Source organism: Tachypleus tridentatus, chromosome 13, assembly GCF_004210375.1.
Source record: "Tachypleus tridentatus isolate NWPU-2018 chromosome 13, ASM421037v1, whole genome shotgun sequence".
NCBI classification, from domain to species: domain Eukaryota; kingdom Metazoa; phylum Arthropoda; class Merostomata; order Xiphosura; family Limulidae; genus Tachypleus; species Tachypleus tridentatus.
Window position 1 is genome coordinate 221,446,091 of NC_134837.1, and position 18,284 is coordinate 221,464,374.

Here is an 18,284-nt window from a genome sequence, read left to right on the forward strand (position 1 = left end):
TTTAGGTAAAAGTATGTATGTTGTTTTGGGAAAAAAACTGTGTTATGGAGTAAAATCAATATATTCAGATTCAGAATACATAAATTACTTGAGAGGAACTGAGTCAGTATTTTCTTTCTAGGTGCCTGCTGATATCTAATCATTGTTTATTTTTTATGTTACACACATGTACATTTTGTGCAGTTATCTTGTCTAAGTTTATAATGTAGTAGTGTTTTTCAACCTCTAGTTCATGGACCAGTGCCAGTGTGTCACAACCTTGTTAGTATATGGGGTTTTAGAAAAACAAAGAACTTACAGAATACTCATGTGTAAATCTTAGTGGTCAGCAATGGTTCAGGGAAGTGGTGTGCCAATTTATATTGAAAAGGATAATAGTGCTGTATTACATTATATGGTGTTCAATAATCATATGCTGTTGGTCAGACAAAATGTTTTTTGGTTTGTGATATACAGTTATGTTTATTATTGTAAACATAACACCAACATATGTTGAGCTGTGATGTATGTACACACACACACACACACACACACATGTATATGAACACTTCTTTTGACAGTTAAAAGAAAAGTATTTTAATTTTCTTTTAATAGTTTTTATATACCACTTATACAACCATGTAGGTTTTAATTTACTGGTGCCTGATTGGATTAGCCATTCAGCATATGAATGTTTCTTGTTCAGTGTTTATGAATTGTCTTTTATAACTTGACTTTAGGTGTTAAAAACAATTCCTAAAATCCTTTTATCTTTCTTGAACCAGTCAAGGCTGTTGTAGATGACCTAATCATGCATGGTATGGAACAAGATCATCACACTATATATATTAGATTTCTTTACATGATATTATTTAATATTTCCTTTATTTTCTAGGCACTAGATGACCAAACTGCACTGGTTCCACATAGTGATGTGGAGAAAGGTAATACCTTTGTTAGAGACTCTAAGCAGCCACCCTTGTGGTATGTAACTTTAAAACTTCTTTGAACTGTTCAACATTCTAATTTGCATTTATACCCCTAATTTATTAGTTTTCTTAAATTCCTTACTTTGAAACTTTTTATTTATTATTTCATACATTAAACCTGAACATGTTACATAATTGTGTTTTTCACTTTGATTTCATTAAAAAAAAGTTGTTCACCATTTTAAGGTTTAAAGTTAATAAAACAAGGATAATATTCTTTAAATTTCATTATTAATTTTCTTACTTAATTGTTAATTTTCAAATTCCTAACATCTTTTTTCAATATGAAACATTCTTTCTGAGTAGTCTTCCATTATTGTACATATGGCAGGCTTAAACTGAGTGCTGCAAGCCAAGTGATATATGAGCAAAACACTTATGTTGTACACCAACCTACCTGATTAATTTCATTTTATAATTGACACAAGCTATATTGAACACCTTATTCAGATATAAGTAATTGATATATTTCACTGAAGCAAATGTATAAACATGTACAAAAAAACCAGTTAATTACTTTTTTAGAATTTAACACATGGACAGATACATCAGTATTCAGTATAAACTCTCATATGGTGCTACACTTGTTCAGAACTTACAAACTATGGAAAAAATATCAAATATAAATTGTTCATAATTGGCATCCAGTATAAGTTTAAAAATTGCACCATGAAAGAGCTAAAATATAAGGCCAAACAAAATTACCATATTGAATGATTGGTAAGGTGATGCTGAAATTATTGCTAATAATTTTATGTGTTGTTCCAAGTCTATTAGATTCATCAGAGGCAACCATGAAAACATTTTGAAGTAGAAAGCATAATACAGATTAACAAAAAGTAGACTATCTTAAAGTTTGTATATGTAGACAGAGATTTGTAATTTGTGATATCAAGAGGTTGAAAAAAAAATTTTTTGCTAATACAATTTGAATGTGACTTATAAAAATATTTAGACTACAACTCCCAAACTTCATATTTAAAGATTTTACATGAAGTGTAATGTTCTAACTTAAATTGAGCAAATAAATGTAGTGTTTGTAATTCTTTTATTCATGTTTTGAAGTAATGTAGGAAGAAGGATTTTGCATATCATTGGAAAAAAACGTTTTTCACAACATTGTTTTAACTTCACTTATCTTTTATGGTGGACAAGTGTGACATAAATCATTAAGACCAGAGGTTTCAAAAGCTTTTACCTTGAGGTCTACCAAGGTCATAGCTACTTGAAAATCTATTATAATAAAACCTAATTTTTATCTGTTTTGAAAATATGTATTCACCTCTTTATCTTAACGAAATGTTTGCACACTTCATTTTAATGGATGTAAACAAAAGGGAGGTATTAATATACAGTATTAGACATTTTGTACAACAACATATCAAAGTTTTTAAAGAGTCTTACATTATATGTAGAATAACATTAGAGGTTTATTTATTGCTAGCATTAAGTACAGTAAAGTTCAGCACAAACTAAATTAAAAGCAAAAAATGATACATAAGTTATAACATTAATTTATCTCTTTATTGAGCATAGGCTGTACTTAATAAAAACTTAACTAAGGTAAGGTCTAACATAAATAGACTACAAAGTTTGATGTCAGTGATGAGAATTCTTTTGCATTATTCTAGAAATCCTATACTTAAATACTGGTGAAATATACTAGTTTTACCCCAAATACTTTGTGAGTTTAAACTAGTTTTAAAGAATAGCTGCTTTTATGAGCATTTCGTTACAAATTTTTCTTAATTTCAAGAGTAATCACTGTCATATAGTTTTGTATGTTGCATTGAATGAAATTCTTAGTAAAAATATTTATCTCAACACTGTTTTATTGACCCAGTTTAGGATGATTAAAGTAATTGTAAATCTTTGTAGTAGTGGCAAGGAATGATTGTGTAGTCATAAGACTTTTACTATTGATGGTGAAAAAACTAAAATATTAGTGTTTTAGAGAGTAGTCAGGTTTTTATGGCCCTAACAGTTTTGTTTTTTTTTTCTACAGGGTAGATGGAATTGAGGAGGTGAGGATGTTTTATTTGTAACATATAAAATATTGATTAAACTGTTGTTTTCTTTTCCATTAAGAATTTTATTTTAATGGACATTGCTGTGTTATATTAACTTTTATGTTTTTGAAATAGATTTCAAGATTTGTGAATTTAGTTTAATCAGTTTCATCTTTTAATAAGGGTTTGTAATGTATTAAAAGTAAAAACCATAACAGAATTCAAATTCATAAAATTCATGGTGTGTATAATAATTGATACATAGCTTACTGTATTTGTGTAAAATTAAAATGCATTTTTTGATACAAAGAGTTGCTGCAATGTTATACATTCATATTAAATTGCTTTTAAATTGGATATTCGTGTTTAATGATAATTGTTCAACATTATTTTGTTTTCTTTCAAAAGTCTCAATTTCTGTATAGTTCTTTGTGTGTTTGCCTTGCAAAAGAACAATGAAATATAAATACCTAAAATTGAATTTTATCTATATGCAGAAAATCACAATAACTAATTTGAAGTAATAGTTTAAGAAATAGAATAATTGACAAGGCTCAGTTATTTACATTGTGTTTGCTGTTTGTTTAACAGCAATTTGGTCAATCATCAGACAAATTTTCTGTTCCTAGATTCACAACATTTGGAATTCATTTTACCTGTTTGGGGGTTTAGATACTGATTGTCCTGTTAATTTTTCACATGCCTAATTTCTTTCTTTCATCTTACCTCATTTCTATCCTATGGTACTTGTGCACTATCCACTTTCTCCCCAAGGCAGTCCACTGTGATCCTGAGGGTTTTTTGGAAGATATGTTTGCCTTCATAACATCCTTGTTGGCATGTTTGTCAACTTCAGCTGTGTCTTTACACATGTTGTTTCTCTGTTGTTGAGATCATTTGATTCTGTTGCATATTCATTAACCACCTTCTTATCTTCAGGACTTATGCTTCACCTCTTTTCTCCATCAGTTGGTCTTTGGAATGTTGGGTTGAATCTGTGAGACAGCATTCAACTATTTCCTGTTTGGTTGATTATTTGTCTTGCAACAGTTCCTTATATCTGTTCCTGTTCTACTCCATTCCTAACCCTCACCTGCTCCTTCCACCAGGAGTTCTTCTTGTCATTTCCTTTGATGATGGGTGTCATATTTCCACTGACATTGGAAACTTCACTTTGGGTACTGGTCCACTGGGGATTTGTTAATCCCAGCTTATTCATCTATATCAGGATCTCATCAAGGATCTGTGGGTCCTTTATGTTTTACCACAAGGTCTTGTCACTCATTTCCTTCCCATTGCCTTGGAATCTTTGGACATGTCAACATTTGTATGAGATAGTACAAGATCTTTCTTTCACATATTGAAACTGTGACCTTTTTAAGGGTTTTATTCCAGGCTGTTTGTGGTGTCTAAGAAAACTGGATGACAAACAATAGATCTGTCATGCCTCAAACACATCTTGGTGGTACTTCTTTTTACCATGGACTCATTTCTTATTCTCAGATGGGCTTTTTCTCTGAGTTTATGGATGAATAAAGTTGATGTCTTAAATGTTCACTTATCAAGTTTTTGGTTTGTTCATAATTGAATGGTTTATCACTTTTACACCCTTCCTTTCAGGCTTACTGTAGCCCCAGATATCATTGATTGAATATTCAACACTTTCGTGGTTCTTACGTGCACTCAAGGGTTTCTTCCATCATTACCTGGCTGCTTGACTTTATTTGACTCATTCTGAACTGGAGTACACTCAACAAATTCATCTGCTTTTCTCAGAAGCAGTTTGGATCAATTGGTTGATCAGATTGGAGAAATCCTTCCTTGCTTCTACCTGATATCTTATTTAGGTATATTGTTCCACACCTATCTTTGATGGAGCTATCAGTTATCAATACCTACCTGCTTGAAGGTTCTCTCTTTCTCACTATGATGGCACTTATTTCAATGGGTCATGCTCATAGAAGATCTCTACAGTAGAATCTTCACAATCAGTGAAACTTTGCTAGGGGTTCCTAGAATGTTTTTTTTTTACCTTTCCTTTTTCCCTTGTTGGCAATAAGCATTAGTGATTGGAAAAGGCTCATACTTTGGTAGGGGTTCTGCTTCTTCCTCAACTGGATTTAAATATTTTTCTAGATGCTTTGCTCCACAGCTCAGGGACATGGGTGAAGCACCAAGTTCCTTTGGGTCTATGGCCAAAACATAAAGGTCTTACCATATTAGTATTCTGGAGCTGCTTGATGTTTAATGGGCTTTGTATCATTTCTTCCTCTAGACTGCAATCATATGGTTATGATTCTTACACTTAATTCTGCAATTGTGATATGTAGCAGTCACTATGGAAGCACTTGTTGTCACTCCCCTTGTTCTCAAATATTGGATCTCTTATCTTGGGCCTACACACAAGGTATTTATTTCCTTGCATGTAATACTCTGGGTGCCTTCATTCTGGTTGCATAAGATCATTTCAGCCTGGACAAAATTTATCTTATTCAGTGGTTTTTAGATCCTCAAGTTTTCAAAAGATTGTGCACATAGGTGAGAATCCAACACTGGGATGCATTTGTCACTATCCTCAATTTGAAGTTACTTCAGTGTTTTGTCTCTGGTACCTCATCCACTTGTTCTATCTGTCTGTGTGTTCAGTCAGGATTGAACAGACAATTTCCTTTATACTTAACCTCCTACTTGACATCTCCCACAGGTTATAGCTATCATCCACTCCACTCCACATCAGGTCCTTCTGATTGCCCAACATTTGGCCAGCCAAACTAGGATTTTCATGGCTGCTTCACCATTGCCTCTTTCTACCACTCCATGTCTTCCATGGCAGCCTTAGTTTGGGGTAGTTCACACTGGCATTCCTTCCCTTCTTCTTCTTATCACCTGGTTTTTACCTATTTCTTTGTTTTGTTTATCCCTCAAAATGTGAATGTCATCGATCAGATTTGTTTGCCATCGGTGTTTCATGTACTCTGTAACATTCCTCCCATCTTCTCCTTTACCCAACTTGCTCATTCCCTTCCTAAACATAAGCAGTGAGAGAGGGTAATTCCTTTTTATCACCAATTTTGCATCCTTCCAATTCCCACCTCTACTCTCATTCTGATCTGGATGGGCTTCTATATCCCATTTTGTTCTTCTTTGTTATATCACAAGCATATTCAAATGCTTTTGGAGAATGCTTCTCTTTTTTCCTATGCACAATCAACCTGTTCAGTGTGGGATTCTGTCTATGTATGTATATGAGTGTAAGTAAGGTACCTTTTTAGAAATAATAATTTTTTACATTGAAAATATATTTCTGATAGGTACTTACTTTTCCTTTCCCACTGTCTACCAGTACTTAGTTTCCTGTTTAAACTTGAAGAGATAGTTAGGTAGAATAGAATAGAGGAAGTCTCGTGCTTGTGAGATGCTATTGATGGAAGTTTGTCACTTGACAATTTGCATGTATAAATCAGTTAAACCATGTCAACTGAAAGGGTACATAGGAATAAAAGGCTTCTAGTGTGCAAAAAAAATGTGCAAGTAAAGTGCACTGATAAATAATAATAGCTTTGTGTGTGAGTGAAATTAAGTACTTGTCTAAAATATATTTTCAGTGTAAGAAAAATATAAGTGTTTGTAATACAAATAGCTGTTTAATTTTTTCTTTATAATGTAAAAGATTTTCTACAAATGAAAATTTTACTTTTTGTTTTGTCAAAGTATGGAATGAATCTGTCAAAATGTTATTCTGGATTATGTGAAACTATTAAGTGAATATTTAAGAAATTAATGAAAAGTTTCATTTCACTGCAGTAAAATATTTTATACATCTTTAAAAATACTTTTGAATTTTTACTTTATTTCAAACTTGTTAAATGGACTGAATAAAAATAATTATGGGAATATTTTAATTCTAATTTTACACTTAAATACTGCATGAGGTAGTTTTAATTCTAAACCCTTCAGTTTTATTCAAGCTTTTGAAATATTTGTTGCTTGGGAAAAAAAAAATGTATCACCAACACACACACATGAATGCATATGATATGCAAAAAAAAAAAGGTAAAATCATCCCAAAACCTCATAATGACTAGGTTTTGGATTACTGAAAAATAGTTTGGTATTATTTTATTTTTCTGTGGACAGTAAAGAATATAAGTACCAAAACATTTGAGTATTTTATTTTATGTAATTCAGAAGTAAAATTGTACTTTTTTTGGTAGGTGGAATATGAAATGACCAAAATAAGACAGAAAAGTAAGTGTATATATATTAACCTTAGTTTGTAAGGTTATATGGTTTATTCTGAAGTATGTTTTATTTATAAATATTTATAATATGTATAATAGAAAACTTTTAAAAAGAGAACGAAAATCTGAGACATTTTTAAAATAGCACCCAGATTCTCACTTTGAACTCTTGTGGTCTATGGTTTTAGATTTTATATTAACTATTTAAAATCTTGTTTTGAAAGATGGTGTCTTAAGCTGTAGAATATTACTTGAATTTTCATTGTTAAACTTTAAATGGAATACTACAATTTCAACAAGTTATTGATGTATGATAGTAAGAGTGATGATTTTATTCATGGATTGTTTACTAATGTGTTAGAGGTTTTCAGTTAAAATATGGTGTAATGAAATGTTTTGTACATTGAATCTAATATACATTGCTGCTAATAAAACTTTTTAATAAGTAACAAGAGTTGCAAAATTTAAAATAATCTACTTGTGCATGGGACAAAATACTGTTGATACACTAAATATAAACATCACTACAATCTTTAAGATGTTAATGAGAGCAGAAGGGGGTTTTGTTGACGGCTTGGTTCAGTATATAGACATTAGTGGTATATTTTTATGGTTGAAACTTTTTGTGTGCTTTCACTACACTTCTCCAGAATTCCTGTCTTCTCCTCACTGAAAATGACATCAAATTGTACTAGTATATGTGTAGTTTTGGATTTACTATACAAACTGAACTCATCTCTACATTGTATCCAAAATATGTTGTCAGAACACTGGATGTCTTAGCTAACATGCAATTGAACTTAGAAAACCTTTTGTTAGTGTACTTAATCATTCTGTCAATTAGTTTAGCTTTTTTTTTTTCATAAAACTAACTGCTAGAAGTTGTGACCCTGCAACTCAACCTTGACTGAATTGTCCCCAAATTATCTTTCTTCTAAATGATACATCTTAAAACTCTGCTACATGTTTATACCTGAATCATTCTTCAGTGCTACCAATCTTAAAACACAGTTCCACTGCAGGCTGGGCAAGTGTCCACAATATATCATTAGACTGAATAGTGGCTCGTAGACTTTGTACTGTTTTGATGAAGTTGATACTAGTGACTTCAGCAAGAATCTTCCTTGCATCAAGACTCTTCACTGTCAATGATAATTTGACATAAACACAAAACTATGACCTGCAGGATGCAGGTTTTACTGCATGACATTTAAATCTCTTGCTTTGCTTGAGACCCATCATACCTGTTTCAAATCATTAAAATGGGTAAAAATTGCATGTATATCCCTTGCAATTTCTTGTGTATCTCTTTTTTTTTTTTTTTTTGAGGGAGGTGTAATGGGTTTATTAACATATATTTATTTTAGTATTAGCAATGTAGTTTTAGTTATATAGTAGCATGACAAACTTAACACCAAACATTTGTTGAAAAAGAGATTAAAATTTAAATAAAAACTTACTTGAACAATAATATAGGTGAAACAGAAATCTTGTTTATCCTTGGTATCAAGCGATATAAATTGGAAATCTCTTAAGCTTCAGAGCTCATCAGGCTGTCTGGATTACAAAATAAGATTTCTTTACTGGAATTTGCACAGTTTTTTCAGTCGTATATATATATATGACAGTGTCTTATACAATCTCTAAATTTGCAAAGCATGACCCATTAATAGGTAATTGATATGAAGTTGCAATCATAAAACTGATACTAAGTTTAATTGCATTATTCATTAGTTGACCAATAGGAATTTAATATGATCATATTTTGTTTATAAGAGTCTAAATAAAACATTTATACTAGTCTAATTTACATAGAAGGTTACAGGTTTTATAAAAATGAACATTTATGTTTTTATCACATATGGTACAAACATTATGTGGACCTTTTCATAAAAGCCACAGCAATTATTATCAATATTTTGTGTAAAATATATTAAATACAAATCTATCTAATGTTTGAATATGCAATATGCTTCTATTAATGAAGATACAATTATACATTTTAAAAGGAGTTATTTTGAAGTATAATATTTAGGATTGGGTGCAAAAAACATCTAGTTTGAGTTGTATGTGCAATTTTTGTAACTGTGTTCTCTTTGTATTTAATGTTGATTGAATAGTCTGTCTGTAGTTTTGTTTTATTTTTACTTTCAGTGAAAGAGCTAATCACCCTTCATGAGAAGCATGTATCCAGACCTACAATGGATGATAATACAACTGAGGAACATGAAATTGAAGTCTTAACAAAAGTTATCACACGTGTTAGTATTTGAATGTTTACTAACATTGAAAATTATGATATCGTGCATTATATGTAATTCATTTAGAAATAAGTGTCAAAAAATATTTCTTGCCTGTTTGTACCAAAAATATTATTGCATTTGTTACTGGTAAATGTTACCTTTATCTCCAGCATTTAACTTTATTAACTCAATATTTTGCTATTACAACTTTCACAGGAGCTATTGATATCTTTTAAAATCACTAATTTAGTTAAATATAAATTTGAACACTGTCATTTATAAATTGAACATTGATACATGTTAAGGAAATTAATATTGTGTTGAAATAATATAAAACATTATTGAATATATATTGTTGATACAAATCAAACCAATAATTAAATATCTAAAATATTTCTTCATATTTCTATTGATATTTTCCCAACTTGTTTTATGAATATGCACATAAAGCAATGTCTGAATGTATATATTTCAACCCTTATAAGTGTGTATAAAGACTTTGTCAAAGTTCAATGTGTTAAAATCCATAAAATGCTGTTAATGTCCCTATACCAATGCTTTAATATTGATGCATATACTTGAACTTAAAGCATTTAATTCTTGGAAAACAGGAGGGAAAATTGGCCCATCAATCTGGTACAGATTCACAGATGATGTGTTTGGAGTGTGGAACACTAACTTAGTCTCTTTTTAGTTTCCATGAGTTCTTGAATATTGTCCATCCATTCATAAAATTTATACTTGCTTATGACATACCAGGTTGAAATTGATTTTCTCTAGATACTACAATTCATGTCAAGAATGGAGAAATCATTAGTAGTATTATCAGTTAGCTGTGTACCAAAGCTTTTTGTTTGTATTTCCATTCAAATCATCTCCTTGCTATAAAACAAATGTTGTTATTGGCTACCTCTATTGGATTGATAAAGTTTATAAAAACAAAGAAGTGTGGGAGGAGGCAAGGAAAAATATGATGACTCTTCTACTAAAAAAACTCCTATCTACATGAGTTTATACACAACATAATAAGATAGATAAACAGAACCATAGAAATAAAGAAAGTGTGTTTAAAGCTCAAGCTACTTTGGAGATTCTATATATAGGTGTTAATATCACCACAAAGCTATGCAGAATAAATAGTGTGTCAGACTTGCTTTTTACAATAGTATAAGAAATGGCTTTCTTTTTTAAATCATTAATAACAAGTTCGGAGTACAGGAAAAAAACACACAATGTATGAAAAATAACTGTAAAGTTATTAAATATGGACTACATGATAGATATCAAAGTAAAAACATTGTTTATGAAATAACTTTTGGCAGATGCTCTAGTACGAGAAACTTGTTGATCCATACACGATTGAATATCTGAACATTTGTGTGGCATTTAAAACTTCAATACTAACATGGCCTAACACAAGTGGGATAGCATCTATACACACTTATAAGGGTTAAAATATATGTTTAGACATTTCTTTGTGTGTATTGATATAATACGATGGAAAAATGCTTAGCAATGCAAATATGAAGTAATGTTTTAGAATATCTTAACATATTATAAATCCAATGATGTTATTAGTTTACCTGTTGGTTTACACATATATTTAACATTGTTGGTTTGATTCATATTAACAATATAAACTTGTGAATGTTTCAAATTATCTAAACCTTCTAATGACGTGTCAATGTTCAATTTATGAATGACAGTGTTTCACATTAAAATTAACTGGATTAGTGAACATGTAGGATATCAATAGCTCCTGAATAAGCTGTAATAGTGAAATATTGAGCTAATAAAATTACACTATGTAGGTATAGATTGTGATTTTATTTATGTTTAGAGAAATGTTTCATAATAAACTCCAGTTTCCATTTAACAAAGTTAAAAATAATAATAAACTGTATTGTTTGTAATGTTAATGTATTCAAACAATCCTGCTGTCAACAGGTGGCTTATCTTCTTCAGGGATAAAGGAAGAAATATAAACTGTATATATTACTTATAAAACAAGAAGTAACTTTGATTGGCTAACTAACAAACACCCAATCAGTTACATGGGTGTGGATCTCTTTACATGTTATGGAATATAAAGAATATTGTGAAAGTTGAAGACAAGACAAGGTAAACACAATACTTTGTATTGTTTTCACCAACTACTTTAACTTGCAAATATCTTAAACAAAGAGAACATATGCTTACTAAACACTAGAAAAGTACCTTTTAAAGCCAACAACCCAAAAGTAACACCAGTAATCTCAATCGAAATAAAATTTCACCAACCATTTCCAACAGTACCAGTCTTCATAGATTACTGTCTGATGCCAAAATTAGACTTGGGAATGAAAGCCTTTGTCCCACAGATAGTGTTGTTAATAAACCTAAGTTTTATCTAATATTCTTAAATCCTCTTATAAACTAAGACTCAATGAAGCCTTTTACATCAAGCCGTCTTTCGTCTGATCACCAACCTGGATTTGCCTTCAAAAAGAAACCATTTTGGAAAGTTTCCACTAACATAGAGTAACACTGGGAGAGCTATATTATAGCCATTACAAAAGATTCTACCTCAGCTTCAAAGTAATCAAAAGATGTCCATAATAACATTAACTCTCTCAACATAGGCTGGTTAATTTAACTGACCTATATGACCTTTTTGCAATTATTTAAAGTCTTCATAGATTTAACATCTCTAATTTCTAGTATAGTGTGTATATCTTTACAAAATTTGATGGACTTTTCTCTTAATAAGTTGTTTACATGCAAAACATTACATTTTTCAGTGAAGTATTTTTAATAAACTTAAAATAAAAATTTGATCATGAATGTATTGAGTATTTGTTCTTGATAAATTTGTGTGCAAAGTAACTTTCATCTTAAGATTAAAAATACTTTTCCTCATCTTGATATCAAATTTCCTTTGTGTAATCCCTAAAATCTCCTAAATACATTTCAATTTTTTTCTTAGTTAAACTTTGTTTTATCTGTTATTTTCTCTACTGCATCTCCAAATAGAATTGGTCAGTTTGTCTGGCACCAAAAACATTTATACAAGTCTAAATTAACCCTTTTTTTAATCTCTAGAATGACTTTAAATTGTAACAAGAAACTACATTTGTTTATATTAAACAGCTTTAAACTCACAATGGTATACATCTATTTATAATTAAAATTGGATGTTATAAAAATTATGGTTCATCTGAATAAACAGACCAATGATGATTTTATAGTGAGTAATTTACGTTTAAACCCAAAACATACCACCCTTTAATGTTAGAGCTACTCTTCCACATTGGCTTTTACTATCTGAGCATTGATATGGGAACTAGGTTTTATGTGAAGAGCATACATGTTCTGGATGTAATGTAGCTCTTCCACTTGTGTACCATTTTCATCTTGGTACACCACTGTTCAATGCAGATGCCTTGTGTATGGATCGTGCCCTCACTAGTTTCTTTACCTTCTCCATGTGGGGTTCTAACTATGTTGTCAGCAGATAGTATGTTCTGGAAGTTAACATTTCTCTAAACTGAAAATGTAATTCCAGTATTACTTACCTCTGCTGATACTCTTCTGTCCTGCCTCCCCATTAAGAGCTGGGATAAGTCTTGAAAAAATGATTACATTATCTAAGTGAGGTACTTATATATGGTGCCAGAGTAGAGGGTCTCCTTGGGGACAGTGGAAAAATTTTCAAATTAGATTTGCCAAGGATTTTAAGTGGGATAAAGACTGGAGTATGCAAGAGTAATGCTTAGATAGGCAAAGCCAATCTAAAAGAATAACTATATTGTCTGTGAAGGTAAATACAATTGGAAATACATTGTCAGTGTTGGAAAATGTTAGCTTTTGTACTAATTGGAATGGTGATGGATAGAATAGAGAAAAGGACATTCCCAGAGAAAATATATCACACTAGAGAAAAGTTGGGATTTTTAAAAATATTGTCTTATAAAATTAAGAGCTTTAAACTTGTATACTATTAAAATATGGGATAATAGCCAAGATTTTATGCTATACTAATTGATAGATCATAAACAAAAGTAGATTAATAAAATTTTGAATGCAAGTCACTAAATTCATGTTTTGTTTGCAGTAATGGATGCATGTTATTTCCTTTTAGAAAAACAAAAATCTCAAAGTTTTGAAATAAGCTGTGGTTAGCTATATACTTGTAAAGTGGTTGCCAATTCATGTTTCATTGTCAGAACTACAGTTCTTGAAACTATTGAAATTTTTCTGACAAGTACAGACAAAACCCCATAAAATCAAGATACAAATTACTGGCAATAATAAAACTATCATGTATCTCATACAGTGTAATAACTGTAACCAGCAATATGCTGAACAAACCTAAGTGACCTGTGAAGAATGTTTCAACAAATGTAAATCTTGAACAACACTCAAAAGTGAACTTTTGGTTTTTCAAAACTAACCAACCCTATCATTTATCAGTAGCATGGCTTCCCGGGGGATTGGAAATTGATTCCAATGTTTAGGAGCCCAAAAGATAGAGGAATCTTATTGGATTGCCACTTTAAATAATTTTAATTGTTATAAGGCATCAATAGCCTTAAATCTTTCTTATTGTTTTTGTCAATTCATGATATCAATTTTTTGTTTAACTGTCTTACATATTCAACACCTTTTATATTTTTGATCTTATTTTTATCTGTTTTTGGGGGGGTTATAAAAAGTGAATTGCTTTTTACACCATCTTTCATTTGTGTACAAATTTATCTTTAACTTTTTATTATTTCATATTTGTGTATAATATGTATCGAGAAGAAATAAAATAATGTAAAAGTAAAGCACTTTCTAAACCACATAACTCAGACCTGTGAAACAAACATATTACAGCTTCACACTGGACAGTTAAACTTCTTGTTTTTCACTTTAAGCTCCCCACCAGTACAGCTGATTCCTCCATTCTTCAGTTACCTATGAAGAAAAAAATCCATCTGTCAAAAGCTCTAGGGTTTAATTTTTTCCTTTCTTATGTGAATTACCAAAGCTTTTAGTCCTGAGTGATTTTTGCTGTCTTGAATTTTGTTTATAATTGAAATATATACTTTGATTTCATTTACATCTATCTTTATTGGGTTGTAAGATGCATAATAGTTTACATGCTGAATTAACCTGATTGATTTTGGCCTTAGTGTATGAACAAGTAAGCTTTCGTTTTATACAGGAGCTTTGTTCACCATTGGCCCTTGTTAAGATCTTCAACTAATTTTAATGGATTACTACAATACAGTCAATCAACCAAAGTGTATTCCATTACATTTGCTCTGTTTCACATTCTTAACTTTGCACATCCTTAAACTTGTATTGACAATTTTCTTGTTGAATTGACATAACCTTGCTTGGGAAAAAAAATATGTAAACTGATTAAAAGCATCTGATGTTTTGAATTTAATGTGATATTCATATCTTTAAAAAAATTTGCACATGAATCCAGGTTTAAAAAATACATCATGCTTATACACAATATTATACTGTATGGAGTATGATGCATAGTTTTTTGTTAAAGCAAGGAATGTTTTATATTACGTGACAAAATTTAATAAATTGTACAGTTGGGTACTTCATATGTTGAAAACTTGCCAGAGTTTAATTTATTCAAATAATCACAAACTATTCAAGTAATCAGTTAAATATGAAACTCATTTCTACATACAAAATTTTTAATGATACACATTGTTTTCTATGCAAACATTCATAAATACTTGAGATTTTGTAACTAAAATGAATTAAAATCTAGTAAACCTCAAATTTAAAATCATCATCACACTTATGTACTTGTGTATCAAGAAATGGAAATTTATAATCATGTTGATGCTAAAGAGTAAATTACATACCATTCTGTTATTCCAAATCCTGAGAAATGTGATTTGGGTCCTTGAAAACAGTAAAAGTTAAAAGTATCATTAAGCATATGTACAATAAAGTTATAGTTTAAAAGACTGGGAAATTATCTAACCATGCTTTTCATGAAAACAGATTAATTAGCCAAAGAAGGAGACAATCTGGAACCAATAGCTACATTATCAATCTGATCATGAAGATTAGCATTTAAAGAGAAAATGTGATCTTTTAATTGCAAAATTCATTTACTTCAAAAATATACCTTTTGTTTTAATCTTTAACTCATTCAAATTATAATTCAGAAGCAAATTATACACAATAGGATCATTCCTTCCAAAGTAATATTAGTATACAATGGCTCAGTCTCAAAACTTGCACAATAACTGGGTCATTTCTTCCCAAGAATGTTAATCTACATGGAAATACTACCCAAACTGGCTCAATAAACATTGTTTTTTATTTCCTTAGAAAATTTAAAATTGTTTTTCATTGTACATTTACAAATAACATACTTCTTTAGGAAACTAGCCAAATATCCAGCTAAAGTATGATTATTGTTCTAATATTTAAAGCAGTAGGTTTAATGGACATCTTTTATTATGTATTCTAGGAAGATCATTCCCTACTGGTCTAAGTTCTGAGTATTGTGCTTTAATTAACACATTATTTTTCTCTAGCTCCTTAAACCTGAGCAGACATTGCCAGCATTTTTCAAAAATTCCTGATTTACCCATCAGGTGGTGACAGTATTTGATGACATTTTTGTCTCTTTGGCTGAAATCTTATCCAAACCATGTTATTATCTACCATTTATAAATAGACTGGAAATTTTATAAGGTATGGTGATAATTATTAGATCATCATGAAAATAATTCTGGCAGAACGCATGAAAAATGATGGATTTAAGGAGGTAATTTTAACATGCTGCAATTCTACTTCTTTAGTACCATTAGGATATAGATTGAGCCTTATAAATTTAGTTAAATCACTCAAAATATGATGAACTTTGATATTCAGTTTTATCAGGAATAGCAGCTATTACCTCTGTTTAGTAATAATTCTGTTGTTATTTTTGCTAAGCTTTTTTAATGCTTAATATTTTCCTTAATTATATTTAGACATTAGGTGACTGAATTGTTTTATTAAATGTAGAGAATCTTTCAGAAAAATAGAATTCAAATTAATGAAATAGTGTTAGCTTCTTTTATCAGTTTATCCCTGGTAAAGGAAGATCAACCCTCAAAAGTTGATTTTTGTTATTTTTCAGGCCTGTAAAACTCCCTTGAATTTTAACTGGGTCCTTGAAAACTTTTAATTTGGTCAAAATTGGTTTTATCTTGGAAGTTTAAAAAAAAACTTCTGAATTTTGCATAAACTTCCTTTAATTACATTAAAAGGGCACCAAACACTTCAGTTCTTACATTTTATTCAAAAGTTTTCTTTGCCAAATTGATTGTTTCTCATGAAAAAAAAAAATGCTGGGATAAGTTAGCGTCGTGACACTAGTAGGTAGATCCAGTTGATGTGCTCCATTTGTCATCCAGAATACTTTAAATTTGATTACTATATCAGCAATATGAAACCTACATATTCATATTTAAGTTAACAAAGTTTTGCTAAAAGTAAAGCTTTAAGTTGTTTTGTTATGAATAAGATAAAATGTTGCATAGAGAGGGTTGCATTATATAAAACCTAGGTTAAGCCCTTTAAGTGTAGTAAAAAGAAGACTTTATGTGTGGTCTGTGATTGAATACAATCTCTCAAGTATGGGAGAAATTGCATTTGAAAAGTAGTTATTGTTCTAGTGCTCAAATTACTTTTTTTTAATGCAATACAGGCTCTGAAATTCAGAACATTCAAAACCCTACATTGTGATTTTCTTTATCACATGTAGTATGTGGTTATTTTTTGAACCTACATGTTTTTCTGACATCCAAAGTTGATTATAATAATGTTTGTCAAGTTCAATGTAGGCAGAAGCTGTATCATTTTTTAGAACAAATTACTGACACTAACAGTTGGGTATACTTTTAAGATTGTGTGAAAATTACCTCACAGCTTGTTTCTTTGACCAGTATCGCTTTTGTTAGAACAAGATTTTGGCACATGCAATATTCAAACTTACTCACTGCAGCTGGTTTTATTGAATAGTATTGCTTTTGTTAGAACATTATTCTGATCCATACATTGTTCAAAGTCATGTTAAATTAGTTTAAAACATGTTTTAGTTTTTACTGTTTAATGTATCAGCTTCTAGACATGTATAATCAAAAATAATTTTGAAAATTGAACATAAATTTGTTTTTAATATAACAAGTGAAAAATTGTGTATTTTTTATGCTTACTCTTGGAAATGAGTTTTTATTATAAAGCAGTTTATTCTCAGTACATTAATATTTTTTTTTACAAATTGTGATTTTATTATTTACTGTTTTAAATTCTGGTATTTTTTACAGTGTGTTCTTTGTATCCTCTTTTGTAGATGTTTACTCATTGTCAACGATTAATTCATCAGATTGGTTCACGAAGTCGTGGTGCAAGCCTCCAGGAATCAAGAGTGAACAAAAATGTTGTTGTGTCCCTTGCTGGGGCACTACAAAATCTTTCTGTTACCGTTCGATCTGCTCAAAGCTCCTACTTAAAGAGTTAGTTTAATATATATAAAATATGGTTATTGATTTGCTATAATCAATACACAATAAATGTGTATACACACACACATATACACTATATATCCAAAAGTATGTGGACACCCCTTCTAATGAGTAAGTTTGGCTATTTCAGTCACACCCATTGGTAACAGGTGCATAAAATCAAGGTGCATTGGCAGTAGAATGGCTCAAACTGAAAAGCTCAGTGACTTTCAACTTGGCACTGTCATAGTATGCAACCTTTCCAACAAGTCAGTTCATCATATTACCTGCCCCGGTAAGCTGTAAGTGCTGTTATTGTAAAGTG

At 30.4% G+C, this 18,284-nt stretch overlaps 1 protein-coding gene across 3 annotated transcripts in view; it reads left to right on the top strand.

Annotated features, from left to right (window-relative positions):
- The window catches only part of LOC143240002 (syntaxin-16-like), a 51,919-nt gene that overhangs the window by 22,855 nt on the left and 10,780 nt on the right, over positions 1-18,284 (top strand). For all 3 annotated transcript variants that reach the window (XM_076481751.1, XM_076481749.1, XM_076481750.1), the window contains exons 3-7: positions 875-963; positions 2,974-2,992; positions 7,192-7,225; positions 9,373-9,479; positions 17,809-17,971. In XM_076481751.1, coding sequence (XP_076337866.1) covers positions 875-963; positions 2,974-2,992; positions 7,192-7,225; positions 9,373-9,479; positions 17,809-17,971 — 412 coding nt within the window. The remainder of the gene's footprint in view (positions 1-874; positions 964-2,973; positions 2,993-7,191; positions 7,226-9,372; positions 9,480-17,808; positions 17,972-18,284) is intronic.